Raw genomic sequence first — 17,747 nt, forward strand, 5'->3', positions numbered from 1 at the left:
GGTGGGACTCAACTCCAAAATGTACTAAAAATATTGAGCTCTCTCGATCGCTAACGTTCTTATTGGTCATCAATATCCACTTGAGGATCAGGACCAGGAACTTCACAGATTCAGATTCAGACTAGATCTTTGCTCATGATGCTTGCGCGTTGGCGAGGCTTGCATAGCTCCGGCAGGCGTGGCGTCATGGTTTCGCCCGGGCCGCTCGGGCCTTTTGTAGCAGCAACCTCGTTGTATCCCTTCGCAGCTGATTTGCTTTTCATTGTGAGTTTCTCGATCAGAAGACGTTAATTTGAAACAATAAAATCAGTATAATGAGATAGTCATACCTTTCTCCAAAGGGTCCAGCGTAGTCAGCAGTATTGGTAGACTGATGTGGATTATTCCATATAGTATGGTCCAAAGTGCAAAGGTTACATTTTTCCAAAATATTGAGCACAACAGTCTAAATTCCTGGAGGAGCTACAAAGCGCGTCCTTTCGCGCCCGCGTCCATCATCATTATTGAATTTTAAAGATTTGCATTATTCCGGTGAAACAGTTCGAGGCACTTTATGAATATTTATTAGGTGGGCTGATGATATCATATCTCCACTTGTTCTTTTGTATCTGGAAATTAGGTTGATTAAAAAATTGAATCTACCAAGAACTAAAAACAATTGGATTGACAACTGATTAAGTGCATTTAGTTATTTATTGCCCTAACTTAATTCATCATAATGGAGATCGACACATCATTTACACATGTACTGAAAATGAAACATTTATGATTTCATGTGATAACATAACAAAAGTGAAAGTGGGGATGTGACATCACCCACCTAATGAATATTCATGACAATAAACGTGCATATGACTGTTTTCACAATATTGATAAACTTTGAAATTCAATAACTTCGTTATTTGTTATTCGATTTTGATGAACTGATTTTCAGCATTTTGCTCTGGGAATTCTATTAAGATATAAACATTTTCAGCCCGGATGTTGGCTCCCGTAATTTCAAAAAAGTTACATGCACACCCTGGTCGGCAGTGGAGTAACTACGGAGGGGCATGGGGGGAATGTGCCCCCCCATCGGCTGGCCACTACTAGAAAAAAAAACGGGGAAAAGGAGAAAAGAAAGAAAAAGGAAAAGAAACGTAGTGGGAAAGAAAAAATATTGTTCATTTTAATGTTATTATTATGTTATAATTGTTTTATGTTATGTTACATAAGAAACATATTTTTCATAACTTTATGAAACATGAAACTTTATAAAAATCAGTCCTTAAAATGTCCCTTTTCTGATCTAAATATAAAAAAAAATTCAGCTCGCGCTTCGCACTCGCATCATTTGGTTTGTGAAATACCTATGTTCTTAGAATGCCCCTCTACATGCAGGTCTGAAATTCCTAAATTTTCAATTATTATTAGATAAGTGAGTTGCGTATGTTCATCATGATTGCAAAGACTACAGGTGCTTCATGTGTTTAGATGTAATTCTGACAAATCAACAAGCGCTTGGCACTCGCATTAGATGACTATGGTGAAATATGTAGGCCTATATATACTCTTAATGGATTCCAAAATTCAGTCCGTCACCTGTTTGGGGTCAATATACAAAAATTTCAGCTCGCGCTTCGCGCTCGCATTGTTTGTTTAGCGGAAAGATACGTAAAACTATAATGATTACAAAAATGTGCTTATAATGTCCCTTTTTAGGTATGAATACCTAAATAAATGCCTCTATTATATAGGTCAGTATACTTGGCGCAAAGCGCGCTCAATAAGCAATAAGTGACTCAAAATTTTTGCTGGTGCCCCCCGCCCCCCCCCCTATGCCGTGGTGACCCACGTACGGTACGCAACTGCTGGTCGGTATATACAAATGAGGGATATATCACCATACTTGGAGCTTTTTCTTTTGTATAAATGTAAAGTATTTTCATTTTATCTAAATTTCCCCGAACAAGTGCAATTACGAATGTTTTAACATTAGTGGTTCAGTCAAGTTAGTTATTATTGTCGATTCTACTTTATATAAGAATTGGAGGAATTGGAATGTAATACACTGAAAAGCAAAGTGAATGATATCGAGGGACATCGTCGACTCGATTACCGAGCTGAGTTTTGCATAAAAATTGTATTGTGAAAAAACACCAAAACTTCATAATGTCATAACATATGAAATTATAGTTTTGTGATTTTGTCTCTTTTGATTCAAATCAATGATTTCGAAAATCGATTTGTTAAAATAATGAAAGCTATAGCCAGGGGCGGATCCAGCTTTCGCCAATAGGGGGGGGGGGCCGAAAATATTTTCATCAAAATTTTTCTCGATTAGCCGCTATAATCTGATTTTTTGTTGGTTTTTCAGGGGGTAGTCCTGACTAAAGACTGAAGTTTTAAATATATGTTAGTTTTTATTGTTATAAACAAGTTAAGGTATCTCATGTGGTCTTAATATATAATGCGAGCGCGAAGCGCGAGCTAAAATTCTTTGACATTTTATGTCCTTAGAACTGAAGATTCTGAGCAGTTTTTATAATCATGAAAAACAGATAAGTATCCAACTAAATAATGCGAGCGCGAAGCGCGAGCCGAAATTTGATTATAGTAACGTGAAAAGGGACTCAATTAGGACTGTTTTTAGTGATTAATGAAGAGGACATCAACAATAAATAATGAGAGTGCGAAGCTCGAGCTCAAAATTTTTGATATTCCGACCTGAAAACTGGACTGTCCAAGCGCGTTTTTATTTAAATAAAGAAGAAGCTGTGTGTCTCAAGCAATTAAATGCGAGCGCAAAGCATCTGAGCTTATATAATTTTTTGATATACTGACATGATAAAAGAGCATTTTCACAAATTTTGGAAAGAGTTTCCCAAGAAGATAGGTATCTCACAAATCAAACAATGCGAGCGCGCAGCGCGAGCTGAGAATTTTGATATAACAATTTGTGTAAATCAAACAAAATAATGAAAGCTTGATGTGCGAATATTGTGTGCAAATTGATTTCAGAAGTGGATATAATAGGAAGTGTCATTTAATCATCTTGAATGGGATTCATTACACAGGCAGTGCGAGCGCGAAATTTTTCGTATAAAGTCTATTTTACAATTGTTTCCCTGACCTTTTTCTTGTAAGACTCGTTTCCTTTCGGGGTCGTTACGAGACTGTTAAGTTACAAATTATGAGTATAATACCTCTTTCTTACTTTTCTTTCTGTTTTTCGTAGTTTCTATCAAGATAAAGAGTACACTTTTTCGGCAGGTTGTCAAAAAATAGGGGGGGGGGGGGCCGGAGCCCCGGCTCGGCTCCCTCCTGGATCCGCGCCTGATAGCTAGCTCAATGTCCGAGCTGTGCATGCAGGTTAGGCCAGTGTGCACCACTGATCTCTATTTATAGAGATCAGTGGTGTGCACTGGTACTGTGGTGTGACGTGTTATTTGTCTATGCGCGCGCGCGTGATATGTTCGTGCGTGCGCGCTCGTTTTGCGTGCATTTTCCGCGTGCGTACAACAACTCGAGAAGCTGCCGTGTATTCATGTGAGTAAATGACATATTCTCACCAGTTATATGATAAAATCGTTTACTATGGAATTATTTTTCGGATTCTGTACATAATGTAGATATTTTGGTTCGAATTTTGATGATTTTTGGTAATTATTGAATGGAGATGAGTGTAAAATAAAAAACTAGTCTGTGGCTTTCCTGGGCTTGGCCTTGCCAGTGACTGTGCAGTGTCCGCGTCCGTATACATGTATTACCAGTGCGTGTGTATGCATGGATCGTGTGGCTGTGTATGTGACCCAATTCAGTACCGGTATACTGAACAAAGCGGATGAGGATGAGGCGGCCCTGACTGAGCTGAGGCTCATACCCCTTTCATAAACCCCATTAAAATGAATTAGGCGGCTAATAGCAGCATAATTTGGTCGTAAAATTGGAGGAGGACAAGAGTTATCCGCATTACTCTGATGCTGCTATTATCTGCATAATACTAATAGCAGCATCGGGACAAGATTTTGAGTTTATGAACGCATTTCCAAATAACGCGGATAATTGCCATGGTGCGGTCACAAGGTTACCCTTTTCCAACACAACCGCATCGGAGGGGGCGTGTCCAGTTGTCATGGCGATTATCTGCCTTTTTCATTACGGGCGCTCGTAAAAATAATGCGGCTTATTTTCGGAGTTTATGAACGCAATTTTTATTGAATTATCCGCATTACTCTTAGGCGGCTAATTGGAGGATAGGTTTATGAAAAGGGTATTGGATAATTTTTTTTGGTGGCCCAGCAGTAAAGTTTGGTGGCCCGAAAAATATAAAGAAAAACATTAATTAAAATGAATAAAACAAACTTCTGAAATATTCTGCAGTCACTACCACTATTCTTTGTACATCTTGTATGTAAATCATGCTTGCTGTTAGTTTACTTTGCTTACATGTATTTTATGGTAATATATAAATTGTTCTATCATTGTAAATATGAAATGAGTGAAAGAGAATAAAAGAATTGTATTGTTCCCAGGTTGTGTGGACTTTTAATCTCCATATAGACACACATAATGGTAAAGTAAATAAATAGTGCATATAGATTTACAAAACAATGATTTTTCCTTTCCTCCTTTTTGATCGTAAAACCTAGATTATGCAGGCCCCAAATCCAGATTATTTTCTCTTTTCCAGCATTTTATAGCAGGAGAAAAATCACAGAAAAATATGCTGCAGAATTAGAACCATGTATAAAAGTGGAAATAAACAAAAATAATTTTTAGAATAGTATATTGAAAAAAGAAAAAATTTGTAAAATGAATAAGTGAAATGAAACAAAAGAAAAATGAAGTAAGAAAAAACAAAGAACATGGGAAAAATGTGAGAAAAAAACAAAAGAAAATGTAAGAAAAATGAATAAGACAAAATTATAAAAAATAAGGAAAATTATTATTATTCAGTAGAAACATATTCTTTAATCAGTCATATTCAATGGGAAGAGGTATAAATGGTTTAATCACTAAAAAAATTGAAAGAAAAAAAATAAGAAAATGGCAAAAGTTTTCTGGAAAAAACAATGAGAAAATTCCTTCCCTGTATTTAACTAGATTATGGAAAAATTCACATTTCATATCAATGAAATGCCTTCCCAAAGTATTTACTTCCTAAAGAGTGGTTTAAGAAGTCATTGAACAAGAAAGAAAGAAGCTGTCTATTTATTTTTGGCTAGAAGAGACACAGCTTTGAAAGAAACCAATAATCAACATACATACAAATGCACATACATGTGGGACTGTGATGTACTCACCTATGTGTTTTATGTGTATTAATGCATTTGGAAATCAGTCTTTTTGAGTCAAAAGAGAGGTCATAATTCCTCCTTTTAATGCTTGCAAATAATCAGGTTTCAGTAATGGTCGCATGTCATAAGGTGGTCCAATTTCGCGAACAGGGTAAAAATGGTCAAAAATTTTATTTTTTGACATCTTATAGCTATTACCATTCTCTAAATAATGAAAAAGTTTTAAGTCTCGAATTCCTTTATTTTTCCTTAAAATGACTAATTAACAGCTAATTATTACATAGACGTCAATGTAAATGTGAATTTTGAAATGTGTTTTTCTCAAATTGGACCTGCTGCACATAAAATGGTGTCAAAAGTTAATGCAACATTGGATCACCCTAGTATTTTGCAGTTATAATCTTGAAACTTCAATAATTAAATCTGTACCAAAATCGAATAATTATTCAATATTGTATAAATATTAATTATACTAATTAATTACCAGTATTTAATTTCACATTTTTGCCCCCAAAATACCTGTCACTGTATTTATATGCTTAGCAAAATGACAACATCATGGGTAGAAATGTTTGTTGCAATGATACACAACATTTGTACTAAACAGTAAGATTACAAGTTAGATAATTAACCAAATCTCTCCGGTTTACTAATTGATTAAGTTGCAGATCAGAGCTGACATACACATGTATTCCATTGCTGCATATTTTCAAAATTGTCAAATTTTTATGACATTTAGTTGTTCCCTGCTTTAAAACACCCAGAAATGTGAGGATAACAGTCATATTACACATTATAGAAAGTTGTTAATTAGGTTTAATTAATATTTTATCATTTACCGCGTCCACCGGCTCCGCCACCCCTGTTACTTCAAACTTAATGTGCTATAGTTTTTGTTCCTGATATTGTATTGATCTAATTCATAGTAATATATTTAGCCTATAGTTCTAGCTTCAAAATGAGATATTACTCAATAAATTTGGTCAAGATGCTGTGATGTAGCAACAATTTATCCATGGCACTGTGTGGAAAAATTGTTCATACGCCACCCTTTTTGCATACCCAACTTATGAAATGCGACCTAATATGGAATGTAAAAGGGCATTTCATTGGTGTAAAATGAAATTTTGACGCAGATTTTCAAAGTTCTGGGGAAGATTTCTTAGCAGTAACATTTCGTATCGAAGCTCCCTGAGTCTGAATAGTCTGCTAGCGCACAGCTGGCTGCAGTGGTTTCATGCATGCAAAGCTCAGCCAGACAGCTGGTGCGGCCGGCTGAATAATAGTTACTGTATGCTAGCGGAAGGCCTACATACAGTCTGTCATGACTATGCAATCTTTGTGTGTAGATTAACAAGAAAGGCGCATGACGAATTGGCTTGCAAGTTATTTGTTATTTATCCCCACAGAATCATATTGTGGTTACAACTATCCAATATTACTGTTATCCCATGTATAAAATTATTCTAATCTTCTCCTTTCTTAATTTACAACATATAACATTTATTTATTTCATTACTTTTATATGTCATTTTGTTATAGCAATTGTTATTGTATATATTTTGTATTTTACCTTGTACAGAATTTCGCAATTCAGCCTTTGGCTGCGATGAAGTTTTCTGAATAAACCATTTCAATTTCAATAAAGTTGAACTGTTGAAAATTTATAAATGAATGCAAAATCGGGAGAAAAATTGCGCTACTTTGAAAATTATTGGTTGCCCGATTCGGGCCACCAAAATTTAACATTTTTTCAATAATGGTTGCCCGAGATGAATTCTTGGTGGCCCCGGGCCACCGCTAATGTCGAGCCTTGCAATTGTAGTTTTTCACTCTCTATTTTTAATTAAGAAAAAATAATTTAAAGAATCAAATTTACTCCAGAGCCAAGTTTACACTCATGTAGTTATGCTACGCCTACATGTATGCCATGACCATTTGGTGCAAAGTGCAAACTCTTTATCAGATTAGATTCTGCTGGGGTCGGGCACAACCAGCACAGGACTTGAAGGGATAGTCCAGGCTGGAGATTTTTACATGTATATCTCAATAAATGGAGAGTAAAATTCACAAAGCAAAATGTTGAAAATTTTATCAAAATCGGACAACAAATAACAAAGTTATTGAATTTTAAAGATTTGCATTATTCTGGTGAAACAGTTCTACATGTAGGCATGTATGAATATTCAATAGATGGGCTGATGGTGTCATATCCCCACTTGTATTTCATTATATGAAATTAGGTTTATTCAAAAATTTTCTACCAAGAACTAAAACAATTGGATTGACAACTGATTAAGTGCATTAGGTATTTAATGCCACAACTTATTTCATCATAATGGAGAAACATTTACAATATACACATGTATGAAAAAATGAAACATTATTTCGTGTAATGTAACATAAGAAAAAGGAAAGTGGGGATGTGACATCATCAGCCCACCTAATGAATATTCATGACGATGTGCATATAACTGTTTTTACAAAATATTGATAAACTTTAAAATTCAGTAACTTCATTATTTTTAATCTGATTCTGATGAAATTTTTTGCATTTTGCTCTCTGAATTTTACTCTATTTATTTAGATATATATTTTTAGCCCGGACCATCCCTTTAATGTTATTAGAATTACATTTTTTTTTATTTGTGATGTCATAAACAAGCTGCTACCCCATATTTTATGTAATATAACATGCATAAATTACATTTTTTAATGGTTCTTGGTGACTTGCATGGCCTGTATTCTGAAGTCAGGTTTAACTTAGACCACGGTCTAACTCTGTACTAAAATTATGGGAAGCCAAGAAATCAAAAATTAAGATTATATTTTATATTTCTTATGTTTAATATTTTGTTTCCTTTTGCTTTCACAATGAAGAAATACTCAGTTAAGTTTATCATTCCCAGACAATTACAAACAAATTGGGTGTCAAATGAGTTAATAATTGAATGTTTACTTTTAGGGATTTGCGCCCCAATTGGCTCTCCATACTTAAACCACAACTTTAAACCAGGATGTAATTTAAACTTGACTTCAGAATACGGGCCCATGTATTTTTCATTTTCTTTTCTTAGGAGCGTGTGTGAAATGCTTTGTTCATTGATGTACTTAAGGTACATGTACAATAAAAATCATTTTCAATTTTCTGAGAAGATGATTTTTTTTACCATATGATCTGTTGGAAAGCAGCTCCCATATGACATCACAAGTAAAATAAGTCTAATAATAAAAAGATTCTAATAATAAATTATATTCTTTGATGGATTAATAAAAATCTGCTATTTTACAATTAAGTTTTTGTCAGGGTGAACTTCCCTTTAACCCTGAACTATCCGTGAGATGAAAAAGAGATGTGAAGCTCCTCTAGGAGAAAAAAACTTCGGTAATGGTGAAGAAACAATTAAACCAATTATTCTCCCGATACAAATACAATTGATTACCACTGTTTTACTGCATTAACTTTATTAGAGTGATTGACTAAAATATAAAATACCGGTAATAAAAATAAAAAAAGTAATACATTAGTAAATCATACTTTTCATGATTCAGTGTTAATCAACTTATTTCTTATTTCATGTAAATTTAGTGTGAAACCAAATTGGGCTAAGCTTAACACCAGGAAATTGGTGGCATAAAGACCCCCTCCCCCCTCTTAGCCCCACCTTTTTCCTGGGATTGTGGAAAATTTATGCATTGTGAAAAACATTATGATATAAAGGACTTAAAAATGGTGGACTGGAGTGATATTGGAAGGCGAGAGAGTGAGAAAGATGAGGGTGAGAAATGAGAAGTAAGTTGAAGTCTTTAAAAGGAGTTAGGACTCCTGAATTAGTATACAAATAAAACAGGTTTTGAGTAAGTTTAGTGGGAATTATTTATCCGAGGTTGGTCTGGCATTAGTGTTTTTCGCCCTTAGTGAAAATAATAATGCCAGTGTGAATGATTATGATGAATAATTCCCTCTATAATTTCGAAATTATAGGTCTGCCGTCTGGTATGTTTTATAATTTATATCCAACATTTAAGATCTTGATAATCTAGTTCCTGTACACATGGATCTAGTTCATTTTTTAAAAAAGTCTATACCAAAATATAGATACATGTGTAACACGCTGTGCTGACTGATCAACTTTTCCTTGAGCCAAGCGCTCAGCAGATCGCGGATTTGTGCATGCATCATCCCTACACGGGACTTGCCTGGTAGAGTCACCTCGCTGACCGGTATGCTGGAGGGATCATGATCTGTGGCAATGCATGTGACGTCAATGATGGAATTCAATAGTGCACTACATGAACATGTATTCCTTTATTCATGTCATGGAATAGTAAATTTTCTTCAGTGGGCGTTTCTTTTTCAACATCGCAAAATAGTGTGAATATGTTTGGTCACATGATGCTCTTTAGACCAATCAGCATAGAGGATTTAATTTATAGGATATAATCCAGTTTATTCAGTTGGGAAGTTTTTCTCAAGAGAATATAATGATCAAGCATTAACCAGTCGACCATCTGCAAGTACATGTATACATGTAGTTGTTTACTACCAGTTCAGAGAACCAAATCTATTCTGCAAGTTAAAAAAGTGAAACTGACATGCAGTCCTATATTTACACATTCACATGTACATTTTTAATCCATGGATGTTATACATGTAGCTTCTAAATACTTTTCATTTCCCAATATTTCTTACATCCCAGCTCAGTAAACAACCAGCTAAACCAGAATGTCTCGTTATGGAGGTGGTGGTGGTGGTGGTGGTAGGTCCTCAGCTGAAAGGGGCTGCAAAGTGTACATCGGAAACCTTGGAGAATCTGCAAGCAAATCTGAAATTGAAAAAGTATTTGGTACTTTTGGACCCATGAAGAATGTCTGGATTGCAAGGAATCCTGCTGGCTTCGCATTCGTTGAGTATGAGGATCCCAGAGATGCATCCGATGCAGTGAAGGATATGGATTCAAGGTACAATGGTGCTCAAAAGTTTAAGTGAACCCCACCAGAAAATGAACTTCTTTGAACTGTTCAGGTTATGCCATGTTTACATTGTACTTATTTAATTGCGAAGTGATATTATCTTATATGCAAAAGAGTTTGTATTCTGGGCTCGCCAAACATTGTAGTGCTATTGTTTACATTCAACACCCACAATGAAGGTGTGTATTTTGTGATGGGGTTCACTTACTTTGAAGCACAAATGTATGTATCACTCGTATTCCTGAAACCCCCCAGACTATTGAAATTCTGCTGCCCCCAACAGACAATCTACATTACATCATTTTCAAAAGTTTGTGTATAATTTGCTCTACTCATTGAAGGTCACTGCTAGAGGCATACATATGTTTTGGGTTGTCTGGACATCTGCCCCATTTTTGTCCCTCATAAGAATTGACGAATCAACTTCAAACTTGGTCCAAGTATATTTATTATATAGTGACAAACTGATGAAAATATTAATTTTCGTCATTTTTTTTTCATGTTAATGATCAGAAAAGTATAGCAAACAATTTTCATCGAATAAACATCAAAACAAAAGAAAATTTGAAACCAATAAATACATATGATATGAAAATATTTTGATATGAATTTGATCAGAATCTCACTTAGTGTCTCTACTAAAAATTAGCTGTTAAATGTCTTTATTTATAGATTAACAGGCAAATTCTAATTACATTATTCAAAGTAGGTCAAGTTTCTTCCAGAACTTTGAATCGATTAATTTATTCATGATTTTTGTTATCCTTTTGGAACCAAGAACCATCTGTGGAGAGAGGGCTCGTGTGGAACTAGCTCGGGGTGAATCAAGAAGACGAGGTGGTGGTGGCGGTGGAAGAGGTTTCCGAGGAGGCAACCGTGGTCCCCCAAGGGGAGATAGCAAGTGCTATAACTGTGGGGATCATGGACATTTTGCCAGAGAGTGTCCCGGTGGAGGAGGAGGAGGAGGAGGGGGGGTGGGAGGCGCAGCTTCGGAGGCAGTGGTGGTGGACGGCGAAGGAGCTACTCCAGGTATTCTTAGTTTCTTAACATCTGTACCAAACAAGATTCGAATGAAGTTTTTGAAAATATACTTATCTCTCATTATTTTAAGTAGTGTAATTGTGTATGGGAAAAGAAAGACAAGGAGCTGTTTTAAAGATGAAATGACATATGGAGGATATGTCCTATATAACATGTGGATGTCTTTTATTTTATGAAGAAGGGATTGTAGAAAATTATTCCAATTTGTTTCAGAAGAGGCTGTTTCTCAAACAGTATGTGCTACTTAATTAGGGATCTTGTTATTGAAATCTTTATTCACTTAAAACATATAGACTTTGTAATTGTCACGATACCAGGTATTATTTCTGGAGCATTAAAAGTTCTGCTTCTTCGTGTTGATTTGAAACTTGTTATTTATGAGTTGGAAATATCTTCAAGATTTTTGTTTAAATATTCGTGTTTATTATGCATGTATGTTACAAATTATGTGTTTTTTTATTGTAGATTTTATAATGATAAATACAAATCTTGGTCAGAATGCTGTGACCATTCAATCCTTCCTCCTTTTCAGGACTCTCCTTTTAACGGCTTCACAGCCAAGTAACGCCTTGAGCCTTGTAATGCCCTTCAGGAATCCACCATAATGCACTTCCATTCTATACCCTTGAGCAGCTAGTTGACGGCATGTGATCTTTTCATGATAAGGACCTGTTCGGCAGAGGGTAGAAAGAAGTCTTGCGCTTCTAGAACCCTCTTCTTCACATTGCACCTTTACGCCAAATCTGCACTTCTGGTTCATTAAGTAAAATCAGAAAAAGCTTCAAAATAGCGACGAAAAAGGGGCTTCAAAATTGGCAAGTCACCACCACCTTCTTGCAAAGGCTTACTTCGATTCAGGTTACGCCGATATGCACTCATTTGCAACGTTTGCGACTTGTGACTTCAGTTAGTCAGAGACTGCGGCCTTCAAATTCATATTGGCTTCAGGGTTAAGCTAGTTTCGTCAGTTCTGCACTTGGTAAAAAGATCACGTATACGTCGGGCTTCCTCAATCCAATGCGCGTCCTACTGCCTTGTCCTGCGTTAGTCCTTCGCTAGGCCTTCGCTGCTGACAAAAAGGGAACCTTAAGCTCCCTTTTTGTCCAATTTCTTCACCCTTCTGTTTCTACAGGCAAAAGAGGTAGTAAGTCCAGGTTTCTATTTAAAATATATTTATATATTTAAAATGTTAAGAGCATATTTTTTTAATAGCAGATTTCATTTTTTATTTTCATATTTCAACACCTTGAGGATGTTTCACAAAGATTGAGTGTAAGGCTTGAAGTTTAAGTTTCATGAAGTATGGTGCATTAGCCCATTGGTAGGCCAATGACATTAATCAATCAGATTATGCATTGTGTTATTGACTCTACATGTGATGTAAGTCACACACAACTCTTTGTGAAATACCCCCTGGTGTGGTTTAAAGGCTATCAGACTGGGCACCCGGTGGGTGTTTCATAAAGCTGTTCATAAAGTTATGCATGTCTTTACGCAAGGCTCCACACTAACTTTTGTTCTTGGTGACGGCAAAGAAAATTTAGTGGCCCTAAAACAATAGGAAACATTGCAATTCATCAAAACTTTTGTAGCCCAACTGGGCCACCAAGTGTGGGCTTTAACAGAATTTTGGTGGCACTGGGCCACTGCTAATGCCAAGCCCTGCATGTTACGCATGACTTGAATATTTTCTTGGGTCCTAAACCAACTACATCTCTTGCCATAAGAAAGGATCACCAGTCGTGCCGCTCGTGCGTAAAGTCATGCGTATCTTGCCAGCAGTTTTTATGAAACAACTTTCGGGTGAATTTGTTTTGTTGCTACATTATGAGTCACAAAAGAAGTACAAATCTCTAAATTTATGCTTTATTCTCTTTATTCATAATTCATAATTAATGTGCCAAAAGATAGATGATGATATTACCTCCAAAATTGGTTTTGGTTATAAACATTCATTGCTGATATGAGATTTTTTCAAGTCGCTCCCAAAACCAATGATTGCTAGATGAATAGCAGGAATTATGATGTGATATTTTTATGAAGAAGATTGTTTTTGTTCATATTGTCTTTATTTGCATATAAATATTAGCTTTTTTGTCTGCAGCAGGATCTGACAGAAAACAGGTAGGTTTGTACAGGACTAAATAAGTAAGAATATGGGTTCAAAATATTTTGTTTCTTTTTCCTGACAGATCTCGATCCCGATCTCGCTCACCTTTCCAAAGACGAGGTGGATACAGTCGTAGCAGAAGTCACAGGTAATTAATAGGCATGTTTAACCCTATCTAGGCCTGGGGGGGGGGGCCTCGGGGGCCCCCCTCAATGATTCACATAATATTTTCGCCGCACGAAATTTTTTAACTGCGCCGCTCACTGACTTTTTACTTCGAGTCTTGTGCAACTTTTGAGACCAATTTTGCGTCACCCGGGTATGTGGTTCCAAAAATTCGCAGCATTATGTAAGTGCATGTCAGACCAAAAAATTTGTGTACAAAGTCAAATGCAAATTGTGTTTTCAACCAAAAATAATAAATGTATGATTATTTCTAGTTTTGCTGGTCTAAATGTATTTATTTTATGCTTTTTATGATTTCAGAAGAGGTAACAATTTTTATTGAAAAAACAATGAAAAACTAAAGGTCCAAAAACATAGAAATACATAAGAAATTGCAAAAAAACAATATAAATTTTTTTATAATACAAGAGAAAATAATTTGATATCACAATTTTGTTCATGTACACTTGCTAATAACACAACAAAGATTTTCTATACCAAAAATTAGAACATTGGGAGCTTTATTTAGGGAGTTGGAAAAAAAAGTATGATTTTGCATACTAATTACGCATAAATTAGTATAATCACTTAATAGCAATTCGTATGAAATAAATTACTATGCAATTTTGTAGATTATGTCCCAGACAACCTGCGTGCCAATTTTCGGCGCGATTGCACGGTCGACGGCCGAGATCTCAAGGGGGGGGCTGGAAGTCCCCCCCCCCTGGCCATATGAACTGCAAAAATACCCCGGCCTAGATAGGGTTGAATGGGCCCAGGCTTTGATCTGTTTCACAAGCGATAAAGATGTAGATCAATGAAAATAGCAGTTAGCAATAATTTCACAATAATAGAGTCTGTAAAACCAAGATTAATTGTCACTATATCACTGGATTTAGATCTGGTAAACTGAACTTTTTGAAATCATGAAATCTAAGCTAAAACTTATGCTGTAAATAACCAACACAGATAAGCACTTGTGTGACGGTGTGTTATTATTGCTCAGAAAAAGACCCAACATTTTGCCAGAATCCCATGCTTGTTTTGCTAATTTCTCTACGCCCCCATTCCAAAGAACGGAGACCGTTGAAAGACCACTGAAAGACGTAAAATTGGTGAGGTCTTGCAGCGGTCTTCAAGATAACTGAAATTTGTCATCTCTGTGGAATGGCTCAGAAAGATCCCTCAAAGAACTCTGAAAGACTGATGGATATTGCTTGTCTTACTGGTCTAAGAGTAGTCCTATAGAGATCTTTCAATGGTCTTTCAGAGATCTTTTATGCAACAGAATTCTTTCCATGGACTTTGCTCGGTCTTTCAATGATCTTTGAATGATCTCTCAGTGATCTCTCATGAGGGTTACAGTGATCTCCGCAAAAATCTTGAGAGGCTGCCGATAGATCATTGAAAGACTATTAAGACCTTTGAAAGTTCATCGAAAGACTGCTGAAAGACCATTTTCCTGTAAGACTGCTGTAAGACTGTTTTGAACCGTTTCAAAAAGTTTCAGAGCCCATGTAGACCACAAAGACCACTGAAAGATTGATCAGGACTCGTGTAAGACCTCAGACCATTGTAGGTTCATTGAGAGACCTCTGAAAAATCAACCAAAATTCATGGTCTTTCAACGGTCTTTCAGCGGTCTTGATCACTGTGGAATGGGGGTTTAATTTATTATACAATTTCTTCCAGAATGCTGTGGTATATATTTTCAATTCAAATAAACACATGGCTAGTTATTTATTGGATTCTATATGAAATTATTTCAAAATCGCTTCCACAATATATGGCGTGTCTTTAAAGTCTTGCTTAAAGGACATGTACATGATTCATTCCATGTGAGAAACAAAGCCAGTTATTATACTATGGGTATGAATAATTTTGTATGCATATGAGGTTCCATATTAGACCGTCCAGACAGGTATTACAGTAGGACAATAGGCTGATCCCTTTTGAAAAGGTTATCATTACTAATCCACTCTTTTGTCAACAATGAACTTGGCTTTTCACTGATAAAATTTGTCGCTTGATAAACTTGACGTGTGTGTAAAAAGCACTGTTCTTTTTCACACCTTTTTTTAATACTTTTTTTGCTGAAATTTGTATTTTCCCTCTAAAAAGGTACTTTTTGTTTCAAAGTTGAAAACAATATGGTGGGTTTAGGGGTTATGCAATGGGTCATCAATACATGACACCACCACAATGTCTGACTCGTTCATTATTGGTCTGGGGCTAGTGGCTCAACTTGCCCCTATGCTCAACTTACCCGCTTTCCCCTATAGCCTGTAGAGTACAATCAGCTTGTAATGAGTGCATCCCTTGTCTGTGATTGTCTCCAAGACTATAGCCCTTTCCAAGTTTCCATACATCTTTTAAAATCTTGAATGCAGGTATGGTTCAAACAATTAAATTATTGTTGTAAATGTGACTGACATTGATGTTTTACATTTGTTTCTTCTTTCTCTGTTACAGTCGTTAAGTGATGCAGGCGTAGTCCATGGTCAACATGCTGTGCTTTGAATGTAATGTATTGAAATTATCAAGTGGAGAATAAAACTAGCCCTGCTCTTATTAGCGGGTTCTTTGGAAGCATTCTTCAAACGCACCAATTACCAGCATAATCCTTCTCGTGGAGTAAGAGGTTGATCTGTACATTATATCATATTGCCAATGTTTGTCTGATCTTGTCAGTCATGGCACAATATTCTGGTTGTTTACTTCAGTTGCTGTACGACTCTTTGTGTAAGTTGGAGAGAGCCTTCTCTATGTACTTTTACCAGTAGTCATTTATTTGTGTATCAGCGTAATCTTTTTTTATACCTTTCCTGTAAGTTATTTTATGCCACCATCCTACACCTTTAAATTATGGAGCCTTTTGAACAGTGAAAATAGATTGATTTCGATTTCAAATCATGTCATCATTTTCCTCACACATTGCTAAATATCGAAGGAAATTAACAAGTTGTGCATTCTATTTGGAATTCTTAGCATGTGAACTATGTTGATACCTCGTCAGTAGCATATCATTAAAGGGAATGTATATTGTAAAGGATGTGTGATTCGTATAATTTTAGTGTCCTAATAAGTATTTCCTTAATAATCTTTGGTATTGGGGAAGTCTTTAATCTATTATATAAATAAGTTAAATAGATGCAGAATGACATTCATAACTGATGTAAAAAACCTTTCGATTTTCTTTATTGCTTTTGTTTTCTTTTTATAATTTGAGTAAATAAATATTTATGGATTAAAAATCGATAGTGTATAGCTTTCCACTAATGAAAGGGGCCTTTAAATTGAGTCCACTGTAGATGTAAATTTGGACTCTCATATTGTGTATTGATTAAAAAAAATCTGCTCCATTCAGCTCTATTCATTGTGATCAATTTATCATCATGGGCTAATCTTGTTCATGCAATATTAACTTTTTTAATAGAGAGCATCAAGATGCAATGTATTAAACAATTTCTTAACCCGTTGACAAATGTAACCAGGTTTTTACCTGTACAAAGTCTATGGGAATGACGTAATTCAGTATTCAACAAGTTAATACTGCATGAACAAGATATATTATACTGTTTTTAATGGATATATTGGTATGGCAAGAATTGGAAACATCAGCATTCTTGAAAGAAATTCATTTACTTTTAAGGACACAAATTGCGGTAAGTCAAGTCATGTATTATCATATATTTCTTAGCTCTGACTACATAATTTTTGAAAGGAACTTTTTCAACAGATAGATAGCTTGAAGATATACTGTTTTTAAAGGAGTGTTTTGGTATGGGGGGGGGGGGGTATGGAAGAATATGAAAACATAGCATTCTTGAAAGAAGTTCATTTACTTTTATTGACACCAACTGTAGCTAGTCAAGTCTTGTATTTTCTTATATTTCTTGGTTTTGACTACAGAAGTTCTTTTTTTTATTGTAAAGGGTGTTTTAAAGGTGATGACTGTTAGATATTGTATCAAATTACCATTTTATTGTAAGTTTTGTCATATGAAGACCAATAAATAAGATATCACTATCACATTCATATTTGTATGAAATTTTAGAATTCTTGAGAGTAATCGAATCGTAAAGCCAGAGTTGTGACTAGTGTACAGAGCTGTACATTTGTAAATATAAATTTTGAATGCATTCGAATGTATTTGGCATTATATAAAGTGTTTAAAA

General features: G+C 35.4%; 1 protein-coding gene across 2 annotated transcripts; it reads left to right on the forward strand.

Annotated features, from left to right (window-relative positions):
* Positions 1 to 3,428: 3,428 nt before the first annotated feature.
* LOC121411683 (serine/arginine-rich splicing factor 7-like) lies at positions 3,429 to 17,603 on the forward strand. 2 transcript variants are annotated; one of them, XR_005969525.1, is made up of 6 exons: positions 3,429 to 3,528; positions 9,980 to 10,241; positions 11,032 to 11,282; positions 11,827 to 12,435; positions 13,487 to 13,552; positions 16,042 to 17,603. XR_005969525.1 is itself a non-coding variant. In XM_041604505.1 (5 exons), the coding sequence occupies exons 2-5, from the start codon at positions 10,006 to 10,008 to the stop codon at positions 16,050 to 16,052; spliced, it is 564 nt and encodes a 187-aa protein (XP_041460439.1). In that variant the 5' UTR covers positions 3,429 to 3,528; positions 9,980 to 10,005; the 3' UTR covers positions 16,053 to 17,603. The 2 variants fall into 2 exon arrangements, 1 of the variants encoding a protein (XP_041460439.1); XM_041604505.1 differs by lacking the exon at positions 11,827 to 12,435.
* The last annotated feature ends 144 nt before the right edge of the window (positions 17,604 to 17,747 follow it).

Source organism: Lytechinus variegatus, chromosome 3 (genome assembly GCF_018143015.1).
Source record: "Lytechinus variegatus isolate NC3 chromosome 3, Lvar_3.0, whole genome shotgun sequence".
Taxonomy (NCBI): Eukaryota; Metazoa; Echinodermata; class Echinoidea; order Temnopleuroida; family Toxopneustidae; genus Lytechinus; species Lytechinus variegatus.

Excerpts from the sequence above, each read along its gene's own strand:
- LOC121411683 (XM_041604505.1), top strand. The coding sequence starts at position 10,006 with ATGTCTCGTTATGGAGGTGGTGGTGGTGGTGGTGGTAGGTCCTCAGCT. Across the intron at positions 10,242-11,031 it reads GTGAAGGATATGGATTCAAG|AACCATCTGTGGAGAGAGGG; the intron begins GTACAATGGTGC and ends TTTGGAACCAAG. Across the intron at positions 11,283-13,486 it reads CGGCGAAGGAGCTACTCCAG|ATCTCGATCCCGATCTCGCT; the intron begins GTATTCTTAGTT and ends TTTTCCTGACAG.